We start from the raw sequence: 16,697 nt of genomic DNA, 5'->3' as shown, positions 1-16,697 counted from the left end.
CTTCCTGGAGTTTCTTTTGAGGAGAATTCTTCCATTTTGTCATTTTGGGTAGTCCCTGTGGTAGCTCCAAACTGCAGGGCACTTCTCCTGTGCTGTCCAGAGTAACTGTGTTGGTGGGCGGGGCCGCAGGCAGACCCGATGTCTGTCCCCAGCCCACTGCTGGGGCCACAGTCAGCCTGGTGTGTACCTTATCTTCCCCTCTCCCAGGGGCAGGACTCACTGTGGAGTGGTGTGGCCCCTGTCTGGGCTACTTGCACACTGCCAGGCTTGTGGTGCTGCTCTGATGGGATAGGACATATTAGCCAGTGTGGATCCACAAGGTGAACAGGGGTGGGAGGGGCAGTCTTAGCTTGCTTTGCCTTTGGTGGTCCCTTGCAGGAGGGGACCTGCAGCACTGGGAGAGAGGCAGGCCCGTCAGAGGGATTGATCCACAGAAGCACAGTGCTAGGCGTTTGCAAGGTGCAAGAAAGTTCAGTGACGGGAACTGGTTCCCTTTGGAATTTCAGCTGGGGGATGTGAGAGGGAAATGGCACTTGCCAGTGCCTTTGTTCTCCCACCGAGCTCTCCTTCTGGGGCTCAACAACAGTCCCTCCCAGTCCTATTGCCCTCCCTGCTCTCCGAGAGCAGAGCTGTTGACTTTTAACATTCCAGATATTAAGTCCCACTGGCTGTCAGAACTCAGGGAGTCTGGTCCCTCTGCTTTTGCAAGCCAGACTCTGGGGCTCTGCCTTGCAGGGTGGGCTGCCCTTCCACCACCCCGGCTCCCTCCTGCCAGTCCCTGTAGCGTGCACCGCCTCTCTGCCCTTCCAACCCTCTTCCGTGGGTCTCTTGTCTATGCTTGGCTCTGGAGAGTCCGTTCTGCTAGTCTTCTGGCATTTTTCTGGGTTATTTAGGCAGATGTCATGGAATCTAAGTGATCAGCAGGATGAAGTGAGCCCATTGGCCTCCTATGCCACCATCTTCCCCGAAATAATTGTGTTTTGAATTTTTTAATGTTTATTTTTGAGAGAAAGAGTTGAGTGGCAGAGAGAAAGGCAGACAGAGGATCTGAAGGGGGCTCTGTTACAGGGCTTAAACCCACGAATGGGACATCATGACCTGAGTCGAAGTCTGACGCTCAACTGTCTGAGCCACCCAGGTGCCCCATGTATTTTGGTATTTATTGCAGATGTGCACACATTTGTCAAAATTCAAAGAATAAAAACATAAGAGCAGACCTTTCCATTGTGTATAAAATGTCATCTCAAAAGAAAAAAAATCTCTAAATAAATATTTAACTCTAATTAATGATATGTACTAAAGTATTTAAGACAGAAAAGTGTACTGTCTATAATTTGAAATAAATAAAAAATATGGTAGATTAATAAATTAAAAGAGGAATGGAGATACACACAAACATATACACATATATGTGAAAATCAAGCATAAGAAAATATTTGTCTAGGTTTTGGTTACATGAACATTCACTGTAAAGTTCATTCAAATTTGCTGTATATTTAAAATTTAAAAGAAATAAAATATAAATTTGAAAGAAATACAATATAAGCGATTAAACATTTACACACTTAAGAGAATGTTTACATCACTTCAAATAATAGATTTTAAAATTTTATGTTATATTTGTTTACTTATTTGAATATCGTCAGAACACTCGTTTTTGTGACGTCTTTATAAAAGATTTATATAAATCTAAATGGCAAAATATCCAGCAGAAGGTTGATAGTGGAGGAGGGGTGCACAGGTGTGGTGCCAAGAGGAATATGGGCACTCTGAACTTGGGCTCACTTTGGTTGTTAACCTAAAACTGCACTGAAAATAGTAGTAAGCATAACATATAGAGTTACTGAATCACTATGTTGTACACCTGAAACTAAGATAACATTGCATGTCAACTATACTCAAATAAAAAAAAAATTAAAAAGAAATTACCTTGGAAAAACAAATTTTAAAAAAGCCTGTTAAGAAAATTGAGAAAGACTAAAAGAGGCAAAAACAAAACCACATTGCCAGGATTTCTGATAGAATATATAAGCAAACTTCTGACAGAATGTTTAATACTTTTAATGTTTATTATTTATTTTTGAGAGAGACAGAGACAGAGCATGAGCGGGGAAGAGAGAGAGAGAGAGAGGGCGACACAGAATCCAAAGCAGGCTCCAGGCTCTGAGCTGTTAGCACAGAGCCTGACACGGGGCTCAAGCCCACGAACCTTGAGACTATGACCTGAGCTGAAGTCTGACCATTAACCAACTGAGCCACCCAGAAGCCCCTGACAGAATGTTTAAAATAGAATTTTTATGTTGTCAAATATCTCTACCAATTGTTAGTGTAATGACTGACAACCCCATCTCTGAATGGGCTGTTTGTTTAACCCACACAACTGATAAACTCACAATCACTTTCAGACAGCCTGGTGACTAGTTCAACAACTTAACTAAGCATGTTTTTTCTAGTGCCTAGCCCAGCAAATATGCTGTAGACTACTAAATTTCCTGTAGACTACTCTCTATGAAGCAAACTTGGCACTGGCTCTCCCTGAGGGTCAGTTCCCTTGCTATATATTAAATAAGGTCTTTTATTGTATTTTCAACCCACTCATTTGAGAGGTTTACTTCACCAATGATCACAGGCATACCAGCAAGTGTATTTAAGAACTTAATTTGAAGCATTTTGTTCAGCAGCTATTTAATAAATGTGTGTTGATATAATGAGTGAATGCATATTTTTGCTGATGAAAACCTGGACTTGAGTGTTAAAGGAAAATAAAACTGTTTTGGAAGTTGGAAAATCTGGATTCTAATATTAGCCAAGCAACACCCACCTGTGTGATCCTCAACAAAGAAATTTTCCTCTCAGGTCCTTGGCTTTATATATATTTTTAAATGGATTGAATATTTTCTACTATTTTGTGGCTCTAAAAACCTAACTCTCAGCTCATACATAGGGAACTGATGCCTGAAATAAACAGTGAGTAATATTAGTTAAAAGTAATACCACACACTCATTTGTGGTTCATATACCATAGGGTGTTTATCTTTTAAACATGCTGAATATCAAGCTCATGAATCAGGATATTTCCTTTCATTTATAATACAGAGGTGTGGTAATTGAATTCACAATAGAATTTTAATAATTGAAGATGTACAAAACAACTTATAATTAATTTACACATTAAAGTGGTGAATGCAAATGCTATCATGCAATATATTAATATTAATGATCAGATAAAGGCATTTCTACTTCATTCACCTTTAACTCACGACCTGTTAACTCACAATCCTTTTTCCTACATCTACAGTGTAGCATATCCACATTGAACCCTGTTATAAACAACATACCTATATTTTGTTTTTTGAATATAAAGTAGCATAATGTGCTTAATTAGCAAATAATAAGGATGTGTTAATAGGTGGATTTTCTATCAAGCTAATATGATGTAGTACTCTCCTCGCCACAGAAATGGTGAGAAAAGACAACCAGATCTAAACATAAGAAGGCTTTGGAAGTCAACCTAAAGAAAATGAACAGTAATGACAAACTTATTTCATTGTACGTAGGTCCTAATATTTTGGTATTTGTTGATTAGTAAACAAATCAATGACTGTTAGAAAAACAGGGGTAAAACCATTTTTTAACTATCAGGATAATTTTTCAAATCATTGCATTGGAGGAAGCACTGTGACTCAAATCACATGAAAATCCATATTGGGATGGTAGAAAACATGATATGTGCCCAAGGCTGATACATAAGTAGTTTTCTGGAATTCTCACAAGCTTGGCTTTAATGTACTATATAAATTTGACTTTATTTGCCTACTTTGTTATACTTTGTGAATAGATGTAAATAGAATGCTAAAACATCATATTTTTAACGTTTCAAAACTTTAAATCTTCAATGCAAAGTAGCTCCAGTCTTTCAAGTTATAGCTACTTTTAAAGGTTTACAAAAAATAGTTTAATGTAGAGTCAGAGAACTGTAAAGGAGCATCCTGTTTTGCATACCACCTTACACATCTATAATAACAGTACTGCTTTGAGAATTCATTCTTGAAGGGATAAAATGACAATTTTCTGTAGCAGGTCTTCACCTTGAGAATTTTAAAAGTTAGATATATCCCTTTCTTGACTTAGTTTTGTTAGGCAGAATGATTAAGTCCACTGCATGCCAATTTTCCCCAGTTTATCAAATATACCCTGGTTTGATGGAACAAACATGCAAGCAACACATCCAAAGGTGAGAAAACTATTTCTCTCCCCTTAGAGTTCCAGAAAGGACAAAGTTAACCAGGTGAAAGGTAAGACGATCCTATAACCACATACTGGGTGTTCACATCAACTTGGAAACACACACAGAATTAATTTTGGCTTTAGATATACCTGATGGCAATTCTAACTTCCTGTTAAATGTGGTGCTCTCCATATGCATTGAGAGAAAATCTTCCATGGCCCCTCATGTACTGAGGCCTCATGTACAGAGACACTGAGCCATTTGCTCTGGACTATCTTGCCAGGGATATTTGGATAGAAAACTGTCTTGAAACATAGAGATAACATCTCTCACTGGAGCAAAGAGAAAGTGTATTTATAGCCTTAGAAGAGTTTGTATGTCCATTCACAGAGAAGGGCAGGAATACTTGCCGTCAGAGTAATAAAGGTCATGTTTTTCTCTGATACAAAGAAAAGGCAGGCTTATGGGCCATACAATAGACATGGTGTCCTTCAACTCACATATCTTCTCATGTAGCATTCTCTGTGATATGTGCTCGTTTAACCTGGTCCGGGAACTAGCTCAGTTAATACTGGAATTTCATTTCTCAGAAATAAAATTCCAAAAATATTCTTATTTTTCAAACATAATTTACTTGACTAGAAAAAATCTGTGATTTATTAATAATATTCGGCCATTATGATGTATATGGCATAAATAGTTCGATTTATATATTACTTAGTGCAGTCTTTAATATTTAGTTGATTATTTGACCAGTACTCCCTCACTCCCTTCATTGCCACCATTTGTTGCTCTTATCTACTGTGCTGATTTGCTTTCTGACCTCTGCAGAATATATTAACATTTTAAGATCCTTCTGTTGAACATGCTACAAGCAGTCAGATATTTCAGATGGAATGGAACAATTTTTCCTCAGTCAGGAAATAATGCTGCCTGGTTTGCCTGAAGGTTTCCAGCCTCTAAGCAGTCATGGTTTTGATGAGCTGTTTAATGTTTGTCTCCTGCCCTAGAGTTCTCTCCTACTACTCTCACCAATCCACAGCTACTATTCTTTAATACCAAAGAAAAAACTCATCTCCCACAAATGACATCTTTGAAGTATTCTGTAAAATGGTGCATAGCAACACTCTATGGATGTATTAAATTATGCTAACTCTGTCCATTTATATAGTAACTACTCTCATAGACAAACATTTTGATTTAGAAGGTAAAGGAATCATAAACCCCTTTTGGTTTGCAGGAGTAGTTCTGTACCATTAAGTTGGACATAGCATTCTCTGGTCACATAAAGATGTAAGCATTTTAAGGTCTTTAAGTGGCACCACTAGGTATACTCAAAGAACACTCCTGTTGTCCTCATAAGGTCTTCCTTCAAGCCTGACTTTGATTATTAGTAGCAGCAAATGATGCAGCAATGTGATCAGCGCTATAGGTAAGAAAAGGGATGTAAGGTATAGTTCTGTTCCTAACAGGATTTACAACCAACCAATTAGAGTATATGACAGTATGCTAAAATATTAGGACACACATGTTAAGGGCTGTAAATACAATAGGAAATTATACTATGATGGGAAATTATGACCCAGAAAGAAGTAACGACAAGAAAGAAATAGAGAAAAGAGAGTAAGAAAAATCCAAAGAATGGAAATAAAATAAGAAACCAGGATGGTACAGACAAAGGAACCCAGGATTTCTGATTAGGTGATAAGAGTTTAAGTTCTAGTTCTGTCCTTATTGGTGAGGATAGGCTATGGTCATGCTGATAACAAACAACTCCCAAATCTCAGTGGTTTAAAATGAAAGTGTTTTGTTTTATTTTGTTTTTTCTCTCTTTCATTTTACCTTTCAAGACAATCACTAATTACCTGGGTGTTTTACTCCTCCTAGTTATTTAGATACTTGGGATGATTAAGCAACCACTACCTTGAACAGATGCTGTTTGTAATGCTAGAGGAAAAAGAGAGTTCAGGAACATTTTGTAAGTGTAGTCAAATGTTCAGTCCAGATGCATTCCATGGCACTTCTATTAACTCATTGGCCAGAACTACACACACAGTCCCATCCAACGACAGAGGGATATAATATCCTACCTTCCTACAATGTGATCAGAATGTGGGGAGAATAGGAAATATATGGCACATAGGTCAAATTACTATAAAAAGTTCTCATTGTGTACTCTGCATTATTTAGTCTCTGTGTATTCAATCCTAAATCCTTTCTCCTAAATTTCTAGGTATGTGACAGTAAAAATTACTATACATTTGTGAATCTAATTTCCTCATCTAAGAAATAATAAAATTCCTTACTGCATATGAATATTCATAATTAAATGACCTAATGTATGGAATAAAGCTACTGAATCCTTACATTTGATGTTTCATAAATGCCTGTTGGATAACACAGCAGTTAAAACACATGATCAGCTCCTTCAGACATACTGTGGACTATAATTAGAATTTCTATAATTAACATGATGAATTTATATGGTATTCATTTTTATCTTGAGACACAGACATAGGTTTTCAATCATATTTATGTGTACATATAGTTATAAATGATAAAAAATATGTACATATATATTTATATTTCTATCTACAATGTATTTCTATGTAATCTGACAAATAAGTCACATTTCACTTTTTCTCCCTAACGAGGATTCATTATACAGTTGGCACACAAACATTTGGTAAACATGAGTCCTAAACATAATATTTGTTTAGACTCAAAGTACTGACATCTTTCTGGGGAAAATGTGGAAAATAGCTAATTATATCTCAAGATCTATTTTATCTATTATTTATTTTATAGTTTTTTAGTCAATAAATATATTCAATACAGTGGAGCCTAAACCAAATAGAAAATCTTCTCGTGTATTCCCTAAGTCTTACAGAAATATAGACATTTATATTCTTTGTGATTTAAATAAAACCATTTTTATTTACAATAAATAATAACAAATAATAGGAAATAACAAATAATAGTAAATTAATTCATGTATGTTAAAATAATCTATTTTAAACATTTTATTAAGTATTTCTCTGTTGATTTTACTATGATAAATTAATAGAAAAATCATACCTAATTTATTAATAATTATAATAAACTATATAATATAATTATATATACCATATAATATATGATTTCAGCCTTATTCTAGTCAGCAGGTGGAATCATTCATTCCATACATATTTATTAAATGTTGGTCATGTGCCAAATACAATTTTAGGTGCTGTAGGATAGCAAGATGAATAGTGGCTCACATCATGATGGAAGGGAACAATCCAATAAACTAATAAATAAGTCAAATATACACATACACATATAAAACATATATATTTCTCATATAAATATATATGACAAATGGTGATAAGTTCTATAGATGAAAATGTATTTTAAAAGGAGAGATAGAAAATGTCTGTGACTGTAACAGTTTTTAATTATGGTTTGTGAAAGCCTTACCACTAACGTTGCAACTAAGCATAACTGAAATGGGAATCAGTGGAAAAAGGATGGCAGGGCATTTCTGGAATCTAAATAATAATTGATTCAAACAGAAATAAAGGCAGGGTGCCTGGGTGGCTTAGTCGGTTGAGCACATGACTCTTGATCTCAGCTCAGGTCTTGATCTCAGGGTCGAGTTCAAGCCCCATGTTGGAGCCTACTTTATATAGATAGATAGATAGATAGATAGATAGATAGATAGACAGACTATAATGAGCTTAATCCTCAAGGTCTTGGGGAAATAAAGACCTTGTATTCCCTGTGGTTGGGTAGGGGTGTTGCTAGTGAGTGGAAAGTACTTGGTGGGGTTTTGGCAGGGACCGGCACAACCTAGGATATTCTTTACTTTTGTCAAGATACACACTTTCACACACACATTCACGAAATCCTTTTATAACTTAATTTTACCTCTGTCCAAAATTGTTGGAAAGTTAGGTATTACTAATATTCTCTGCCATTTTGTTTTTAAATAACAGTAATAATATATTATCTGTAACTATTCAGAGGTAAGACCCATAGAGATGGAAAAGACTGAGAGGTAACTTTGATCATTTGGAGTGATTATCTGTGTTTCTAAAACAGGCTTGACTCACTGTGTTGTTTCTTTTCTTTAAAGGTTTAAATCTCATGGCAATACATGATAAATAATTTATCTTCAATATCCACATTTAATTCAAAATGGTTTATAAAAGTACACTGACACATAAAAACCTGTGGTATTATATTTAGCAGAAGAACAATAAAAACAGCATAGCCATGCATTCTGCTGATCATTTCTCTGCCATGGAGTCAATTAAACAGTATCAATTATACTCATGGCACCAGAATGAAAAGATTAGAAAGGCATAGTTTCCGACCTCAAAACATATAACTCAGGGGAGACAAACGGAAAGATTAAATAATTACTAGTATGTAACAAAATAAGCCATACATTGCATTAATAATGTTTTCAGAATATTCATAAAGCAGTTATTATTTCTAAAAATTGGAGTAGGATGAAACTGACAGTCTGTGAGGTAGGGAACACAAATGATAATTGAAAGGTAGCAGAACAGGTCCAATTCTCCAGCTGCATTTACCTAGAAACTTATTTCCTTTCACACATGAATAAATTTCAACAATGATTTTTGACATTGAAGTATATTTTCATATTTTACTTATTTTATTTCTTTTCTGGCTATCAAGCTTATACTTCACATTACCCTGGTCAGTTAATATGTTTAATAAATGTATGCATTCATTGAATCCCTTAATGTTTCTATAAAATTGATTTTTCATATATAAAATTAAACTGGTACATCTTTATAAGATTGTTTGGAGATTAAATAAAATATGACATTTAAGAGCTTACCCTATGGTCTGGCACATAGAAATCCAAGTAAAAGTAACCTATTTTATCAAAACGCTGTAATATTATGAAAGAATTTTTAGCAAAAATATATGCATGAAAACATACATGTATTTATACAACACAGGTTTGAACTGGGTGGGTCCACTTATACATGATGTTTTAAATAAATGTAGTACAGTAGTATAAATGTAAATTTTCTTTTCCTTCTAATTTTTAAAAATGTTTTTTTCTCTAGCTAACTTTATTGTGAGAATATAGCATATAATACATATACAATACAAAATCTGTGTTAATCAACTGTTTATATTATCAGTCAACAGTAGCCTATTAGTATTTAAGATTTGAGGTAGTCAAAAGTTATGCTTAGATTTTTGACTATGCAGGGGTCAGTGCCCCTAACCCCATGTTAAATAACCCCATGTTGTTCAAGGGTCAACTGTACTTATATTTATTTCAAGTGTTTCTTTTAAGACAAGTAACATAAGAAATTTTAAAATATATATTTTCTCCCATAATTATTATTATTATCTGCTTTCTATTAAGACCAAAATGTATTGATTTGATTTGATTTAATCTAATTCGATTAAATTAATTTGATTGGATGAAACTGCTTTAGCATAATGATCTGTTATTAAAATAAAAGCACTAGCTTAATTAATATAAGTATAATATAATTAATATAATTAATTAATTAACATAAGTAATCTATATAATTTATAGTATGTCTAAATATCAACTTATTTTATGTTTGAAAATATTTAACATAAGGAAGTGATGTATTTGCCCAATATAAAATAACATGAATTTTATGAAATTAAAATGTCTAATGATTTCTACAAATTCTAATTCTTTGTCAACCTATATATCTCCAGATGGAATAGATATCCTTTTTTATTTACTTTTATCGCTAATTAAAAAACATAACACTTATGTTTAGTTTAAAAAGTCCTAAACTTAATATGGAAATGACAGAAACTATCTGATTGATTAGGTTAACAGATTTACTTATTTTTATAAATCCATTACTATGGCTTAATGTAAATTTTAATGATTTTTTTTTCAATAAACCATCTCTATATTTTGTCCAGAAATATTTAATTCCCCAAATTATAAATTTCTAAATTAGTCATTTCTCATTTTTAAATGTGCATTTTTATATGGAAATTTTATTCTGAAGGCATATACTGACATAAGTGCTCCTGAGTGAATAATAAAGCAGACACCTAGTAGTTTAGTTCATAATTGGTAGGCATTGTGTGCAAATTCAGAGTGGTGACTGTACCTTGTGTCGCAATCTTATTAGAGGTTGGTAGGATTTAAGGCCATATCCTGCTTCTTTGGTTGGCCTTCCTTCTGACTCCAGAAAAATGAATCCAAGAACCAAAACAGCTGACCAGCACTTAAACATTCTTATTGCTTTCCACCTGTGAAAATTAGCATTGCAAGTAATCAGAAAATGCATTATATATTTAAAAAATGCATCAAGAAATATTCAATAGTGCATAGAAATCTCCACAGATCTAATCAATACTTGTAGGCAACTGTCAACTGAATCCATAACAGGTAAGCCTCTCCAATTAAAGATTAGGATCCCCTTCATCGTAACAAACAGTTTGTTAAAAAATTTCTCACTCGTACAGCTTTACACAACATTACATACATAGAAATATAGAAGCCAATCAAAATGTATTGAGGAAAAAAATAATTAAAATCAAGTTGAAAGAAAATGAAAATGAAAAAAAAAACAAAAACCCGACTTTAAACCATGGTTAATTTTCTAAGCATGTGTATAGAGTACAATTATCAACATACTTATAAATCTTGAACTCCTCTTTGAGTACATTTGATGAATATCACTTAACTAAAATAATTCACTAGTAAAGACTGCTGACAGTTTGATAAGGCAGTCTTCTATGGTAGGCACTTAATAAACTGAGGTACAACAACAATTAGGCAGACAGTTATATTGAGTTGTGAGTGCATTTTTCCAACACTATCACAAAGAATATTTTCAAAAAATTTCTTCATAAGTGCTTTAAACTCAAAACTATACGAGTCTTTCCACTTCTCTGTGTCTTTGGACACACAAAAGAAATTGTAAAATGGCATAAACTTATTATCATATAACTCTAAGCCCTCTTCCTAACCAACAAATCAATGCTTTGAATTAAACTATATTTCTTTTTATCATTTTCACCAACATATATTTGCACCTAATGTGCCCCCCCCCAAAAAAAGAGCTCTTTCTGCTCCTGCCTAATCCATACTGTACATCTGACTTCTTGAGAAACTTAACCAAGTATTTAACCATGCTGGTTACTGTTTTCTAAACTGCCCACCCAATTATTAACGTCCATCTTTAAAGATGCTCAAATCTTAAGGTTTTTTAAGATTTTTTAAAGATCATTTTTCTCTTCTACTTTTTGAATTTTCTGAAAGAGTTGTGTATCTCATTCTAGCTAACTTCTGAACCGAGTCCATGCAAGCATTTCTATCACCCTATCCAAGTAACATTTCTTTTTTTCAAGAAATGGTCACTTTACCTGGAATTTTATGACACCCCTGACTTCCATTTCTGTAGAATTTCTGTAAAGAAAACTCCTTCTCAGCCCTTTTGCAAGTTCATCCCACTCCTTTGCTTCACTCTTTAATACTATAGTTTATCAAATTTTTGTTGTTAGCCACTTACCTACTCTATTCATGCAGCCAAACATTCAACAACATCTGTGGTTTTAATTACATCTACCTCCTGCTTTTTGAAACTTACCTTAGACCACTTTGCTTCTACTGAACAGCTACATTAGTACCTGTTTTCACTAACCAAAAGAAATGCGAAGGCGATTTTTGCTTTCTCAAAACAAAAAGGTGAAAGGGGTTAACAGTATTGAGCATTTGTTTTGCAGTCAGCCCTTAAGGAAGCAGAGCGCTTCAGGAGCATGGAGCAGAGACAATGGCCCAACCAAGCCCCTTCCCAGGCACCTACATTCAACATGTCAGCACCAAGCCACCAGAGCTTTGAACTGTGTCTGTGAGCGCCCATGCTTTATCTTGATTTATTTTGTGCATCTGTGAGCAAGATGTCTCCTAAGGTATCAGAAAAGACTAAGAGGGTTTTTTGGGGGGTCTGAGAACATTCAAAAATTTTTCAGTATAAATTAATGACAATTCCTTCTTCATTTTATGCTTTTTGGCTTATGAAAGTTTTTATAGAAAGGCTATACTTACAGATAGCAGGGGAAACCTTTATATTATTGCTTCTCATCCAATCTCCAGATTGGCATAGTTAGCCTACTTAACAACTCCACCTTTATGTTTCAAAAACAGTTTATAGTATACAAACCCCACATAAAGTCATGCTTTCCCAGATTTCCACTCATTTATTTACTCAAGCCAGAGACAAAGGAGACAGATTTGTCTCCTTTACCTTTCATATCAAACCCACCCTTAAATTCTGTTAGTTCTACCTTCAAACTATATATCCCAAATATTAGTTTCTTTCCAGTCTACTGTCACAACCCTAGTTCAATTATCAGCACCACTTGTCCCCTAAATTGCCTCAATCACATCCTCAGTGGCCATCCACATTTACGCACATACACCTTGAATTATTCCCTACCCAATAGCCTGAGTGATCATGTCAAAAGCAAATATCATGATGTAATTGCCCTTGTTAATAACTTTAAGATATACTCATTTACCCTTGAAATAAAAACCAAAATCCCTGAAATAATCTATAAGTCTAGGCTGTGCATATCTTTCTCTTCCTCCAAAGAACTGCTCTCCAGCCACACTGAACTTACTTGGTCCATTCTCACTATAAGACTTTCATACAGTATTTCCACCATTTGAAATTCACCTCTCCCCACCCCCATTTATCACCCAAAGGCCTTCACATATCAAACATATCCCTTAAGGGTTGTCCTCATCACACCAAGCCTGAATTGCATTTCTTAACTAGTCATTCTCATAGATCAGTTCCCCTTCATTTCAGAGCAACCATTTGTAATTAGACATCATTAATGTGATAATTTGAATAATGTTGGTCTTCTTCACTGCATTATATAATTATAATCTCCTTCAAAGTTCATGAATGCAGGGATCTGGGTTGTTGTTTTTTTTCTTTTTAGCATTATATCATCTGGGACTGGCAAATTGTCTGGTACCTACTAGACACTCAATAAATGAATGCATAAATGAATGTCATCCTGCATTCAATAGTAAAAAACAGAGTGTGTTTTTTGCATTTTGATGAAATTGAATGCAATTCCTATTTCACTACCACTACAAAATGTCTGAAAACTAACCCAGAAAACTAAATAATTTCATTTGCAATCCATCCCTTTGCTGTCATTTTGATGTATAGTCTAATCCTTCTCTCAGAGGTAAATATTTGTTTATAAGACAACTGGATGGAATATTTTAAATCCAAGATAGAGCCCAAGAATAAAGCAAACAGTACCAACTGAGCTGAAGGGATATTTTCTAAGGGTTCTGAATACTATTTTACTCTGTTGTCAAACAGGAGAGGGAGAAAAGAGGTATGATCACAACCTTGTCCCACCATGATGGGGTAAAGGTGAAGTCATAAATTTCTTAAGCTGAACATTTAAGGGTTTCTCTTTTTCTTCCTCTCTCTCTCTTTTAATGTTTATTTACTTTTGAGAAATCGAGAGAGACACAGAGCATGAGTGGGGGAGGGGAAGAGAGAGAGGGAGACAGAATCCAAACCAGGCACCAGGCTCTGAGCTGTGAGCACAGAGCCTGACACAGGTCTCAACCTCACAAACCACGAGATCATGGCTTGAGCCAAAGTCGGTGGTTTAACCCAGGCACCGCTTTTTCTTCCTCTTTCTAATGCACTCTCACACACATGCACACACAGTCACACACATATATTCCACAGGGCTACAAATATTTCATATACTATATAGACTGAATGAACAAAATTTTAATAGGTGACCAAAAATCTCATAAATTTTGGGTAAGTAAACTTCCACACATTGATAATTAGTTCAACAGTCTCCTGAAATATTTTCTCTTCCAAGAGGCAATAGACTAGGAATATCTACTTTAAGAAATTTCACCAAAAGTTAATAACAAGTCAACATGTAAGCCTTCAGTGCATCATATACAACTTATTTATAACATTTAAATCCACTTTTCATATTACTAACCATGATTAATTTTTTCATTGATAGTCCTAGAATTTTCAAGTATAAAATTTCTTAATAATACCAAGTTACACAAAATTTTAAAATATGAATGCTTTATCTCAGCAAAAGCTATCATGCAACTGGAGTGATTTACTTGATACCACAGATAAAATGAAACAACTGATATTAAAAGTCATATCTCTTTGTTTTGTATTTCTAGTACAGATAGGCATTTGAGCTCAACACTGAGTGTTAGACAAGACAAAAGAACACAACCAATTTCTGCATTTATCTTCTGTGAAGGGCTACCTTGCAAGATTTTCTTCACTAAGATATTACTAAGAAAATATTTGAATCCAATTATACAGCAATCAATTAGCAAACTAAATAAAAAGATGACTCTTCTTGATGGATGCTCAGAAAATAATCATCAGTTTCTTATTTCTCTTCAGCTACAGGATCCAAAGGATGCCATTATTATGTCTTTAAAAGTTCACTCATCCACAGAAGGTGTTCTGGAAATTGTAAATCTGTAGTAATCGATCCCAGGATATACTGACTCATGATCTAACTTTCTCAGTACTATAACCTCTGACAACCTGTTAGCTTTTCATAATTAATTGGCAGTTTGTGATAGCTCAGTAAGAACACTGAGGAGCATGTGACTAAAACAAACCAGCTGGAACAGATGGTGCAATAATGATCCTATGACTTTTCCTTGTAACCCCAACTGTATATGGAAGCATCAGAAAACAATCTCTTTATTAACTTAGGGAAAACAAAATGTTCACAAATCTAAAAAGTATCTGCTTAATGTTTGATTTAACAAAGTTAGATTCGAAAATGGTAAGGGGAATGGAAAGAGGTTTCTTTTCTTCAGAAAATAATATTTTTCTCTGAATCAAACTATTTTATTCACCATATGGTGTAACATGCTGTGCTGCTTATGGCAGTAGGATTTAGAGTAGTTACATGATTTAGTAGATTCAAATATTTCAGGGATTTTGATTTGTTTACACATTCTCTAGAATCTCACCATTTGGGAAAACAAACTAAGAGTGTTCAAGTATTGCCTTAGGAACAAAATGTAGCATTTGAGATGGGGAAGGAAACTGGTATTATGTCTATGAATGAAAAGAATATCAAGGTGAAGCAATTCCCAATATTATCAAAGGTTGCAGAAAAGTCAAGTATCTGAGGGTTTCACCGGAAGTACCCTCACTGCCTCTCACTCCAGCCTAGAAAACTACTATAGGTCTTCCAAGAAATATCCCCAGTCACTTCCTTTGTGAAATCTCCCCTGTCAATTTCACATGGACTTTGCTGCTCTCTGCTGCAATTTTTACATATCTCCCTTAAGTGTCTTTTCACCTTGCACGGTGGTGATTGATTTAAGAAGGTTTACATCCTTATATAGCTGCAGAGGGAGATACACTAAACTGGTTCCGTCACAATCTAGGGAGTTTCTTAACTTCCATAGACTTCTCTGTTCTCTTCTGAAACAGGGAGGTGGCCTAAATTATTACTACTTTTTTTTTTCCTTTTTGGTATTCTATAATTCTATGAGACAGAAAAATTGACTTTTAACCTACCTCGTGTCATACTGTATAACCTAAACAAAACCAATTGCATTACTTGGGCCTCATCTGCAGGAAGGGATTTATGACACTATATAGTCTAGAATCTATACCAGATTATTCCTTCTGGGTAGATTTACTGATCTGGATAAGGATATGGGGAAAAACAAGTTTGAGGGAGAAAACTATTATTCCTTTTTTGAGAGGCCTTTTGGTAGTCCTATTGGAGATGTTGAATATTCATTGGGATATAGGAACCTGAAGTTCAGCAAAGAGGTATGGGCTAGATATACCTATTTGGAGTTCTTAGCATTTATATGTCATCTAACCCAGGTATGAGATGGGAAGAGGTTGGAAAGGAGAAGAGGTCCAAAGACTAAGCCCTCAGGCAGTTTTAGTCAAAATAAGGAATAAATGCTGCTAGAAGGTAGAGAAAATGAAAATAGTGAAATTTTAATTTTGAAGAAAAAGATAGATGGAAATTTTCATTGGAATGCAATGACTGGAAGCCACAGGTATTATCATCTGCCATGCTATATTTTTTACTGGTTTGTGTAGTCTACGTTTCCAACCAGAACATTAGTTCCATAAAGACAGGACTTTGTTAATTACCTGTGTGAATTAGAGCAGTACCTGGCATACAGCATGAGCTCAATAAATATTTTTAGATAGATAAATGAATGAATAAATTAATGGTGATAAGTAATTAATTTGAAATAGTAGGTATACATTAAGGGATTCTTAATATTCTTCATGTAATTGAAAATATTCATTAAAACTGACTATGAAATCAATCTAGAATTCAAGTTGCTGTTATTATAAAAAGCTTTTGTTTTACAACTGGATCAAAACCAGGTTTTCAGTGGGGAGTTCCTGTGGAAAAGCCT

The 16,697-nt window shown here is 34.6% G+C and overlaps 1 protein-coding gene across 1 annotated transcript in view; it reads right to left on the bottom strand.

Annotated features, from left to right (window-relative positions):
* Positions 1-16,697, bottom strand: part of FSTL5 (follistatin like 5) — a 793,609-nt gene that overhangs the window by 708,052 nt on the left and 68,860 nt on the right. Inside the window, exon 2 of the mRNA XM_042935151.1 lies at positions 10,363-10,504. Within this exon, the coding sequence (XP_042791085.1) occupies positions 10,363-10,504 (142 nt within the window). The remainder of the gene's footprint in view (positions 1-10,362; positions 10,505-16,697) is intronic.

Source organism: Panthera leo, chromosome B1 (assembly GCF_018350215.1).
Source record: "Panthera leo isolate Ple1 chromosome B1, P.leo_Ple1_pat1.1, whole genome shotgun sequence".
Taxonomy (NCBI): Eukaryota; Metazoa; Chordata; class Mammalia; order Carnivora; family Felidae; genus Panthera; species Panthera leo.
The sequence above is the reverse complement of the archived record's forward strand: the minus strand, read 5'-3'. Positions and strand labels throughout refer to the sequence as shown.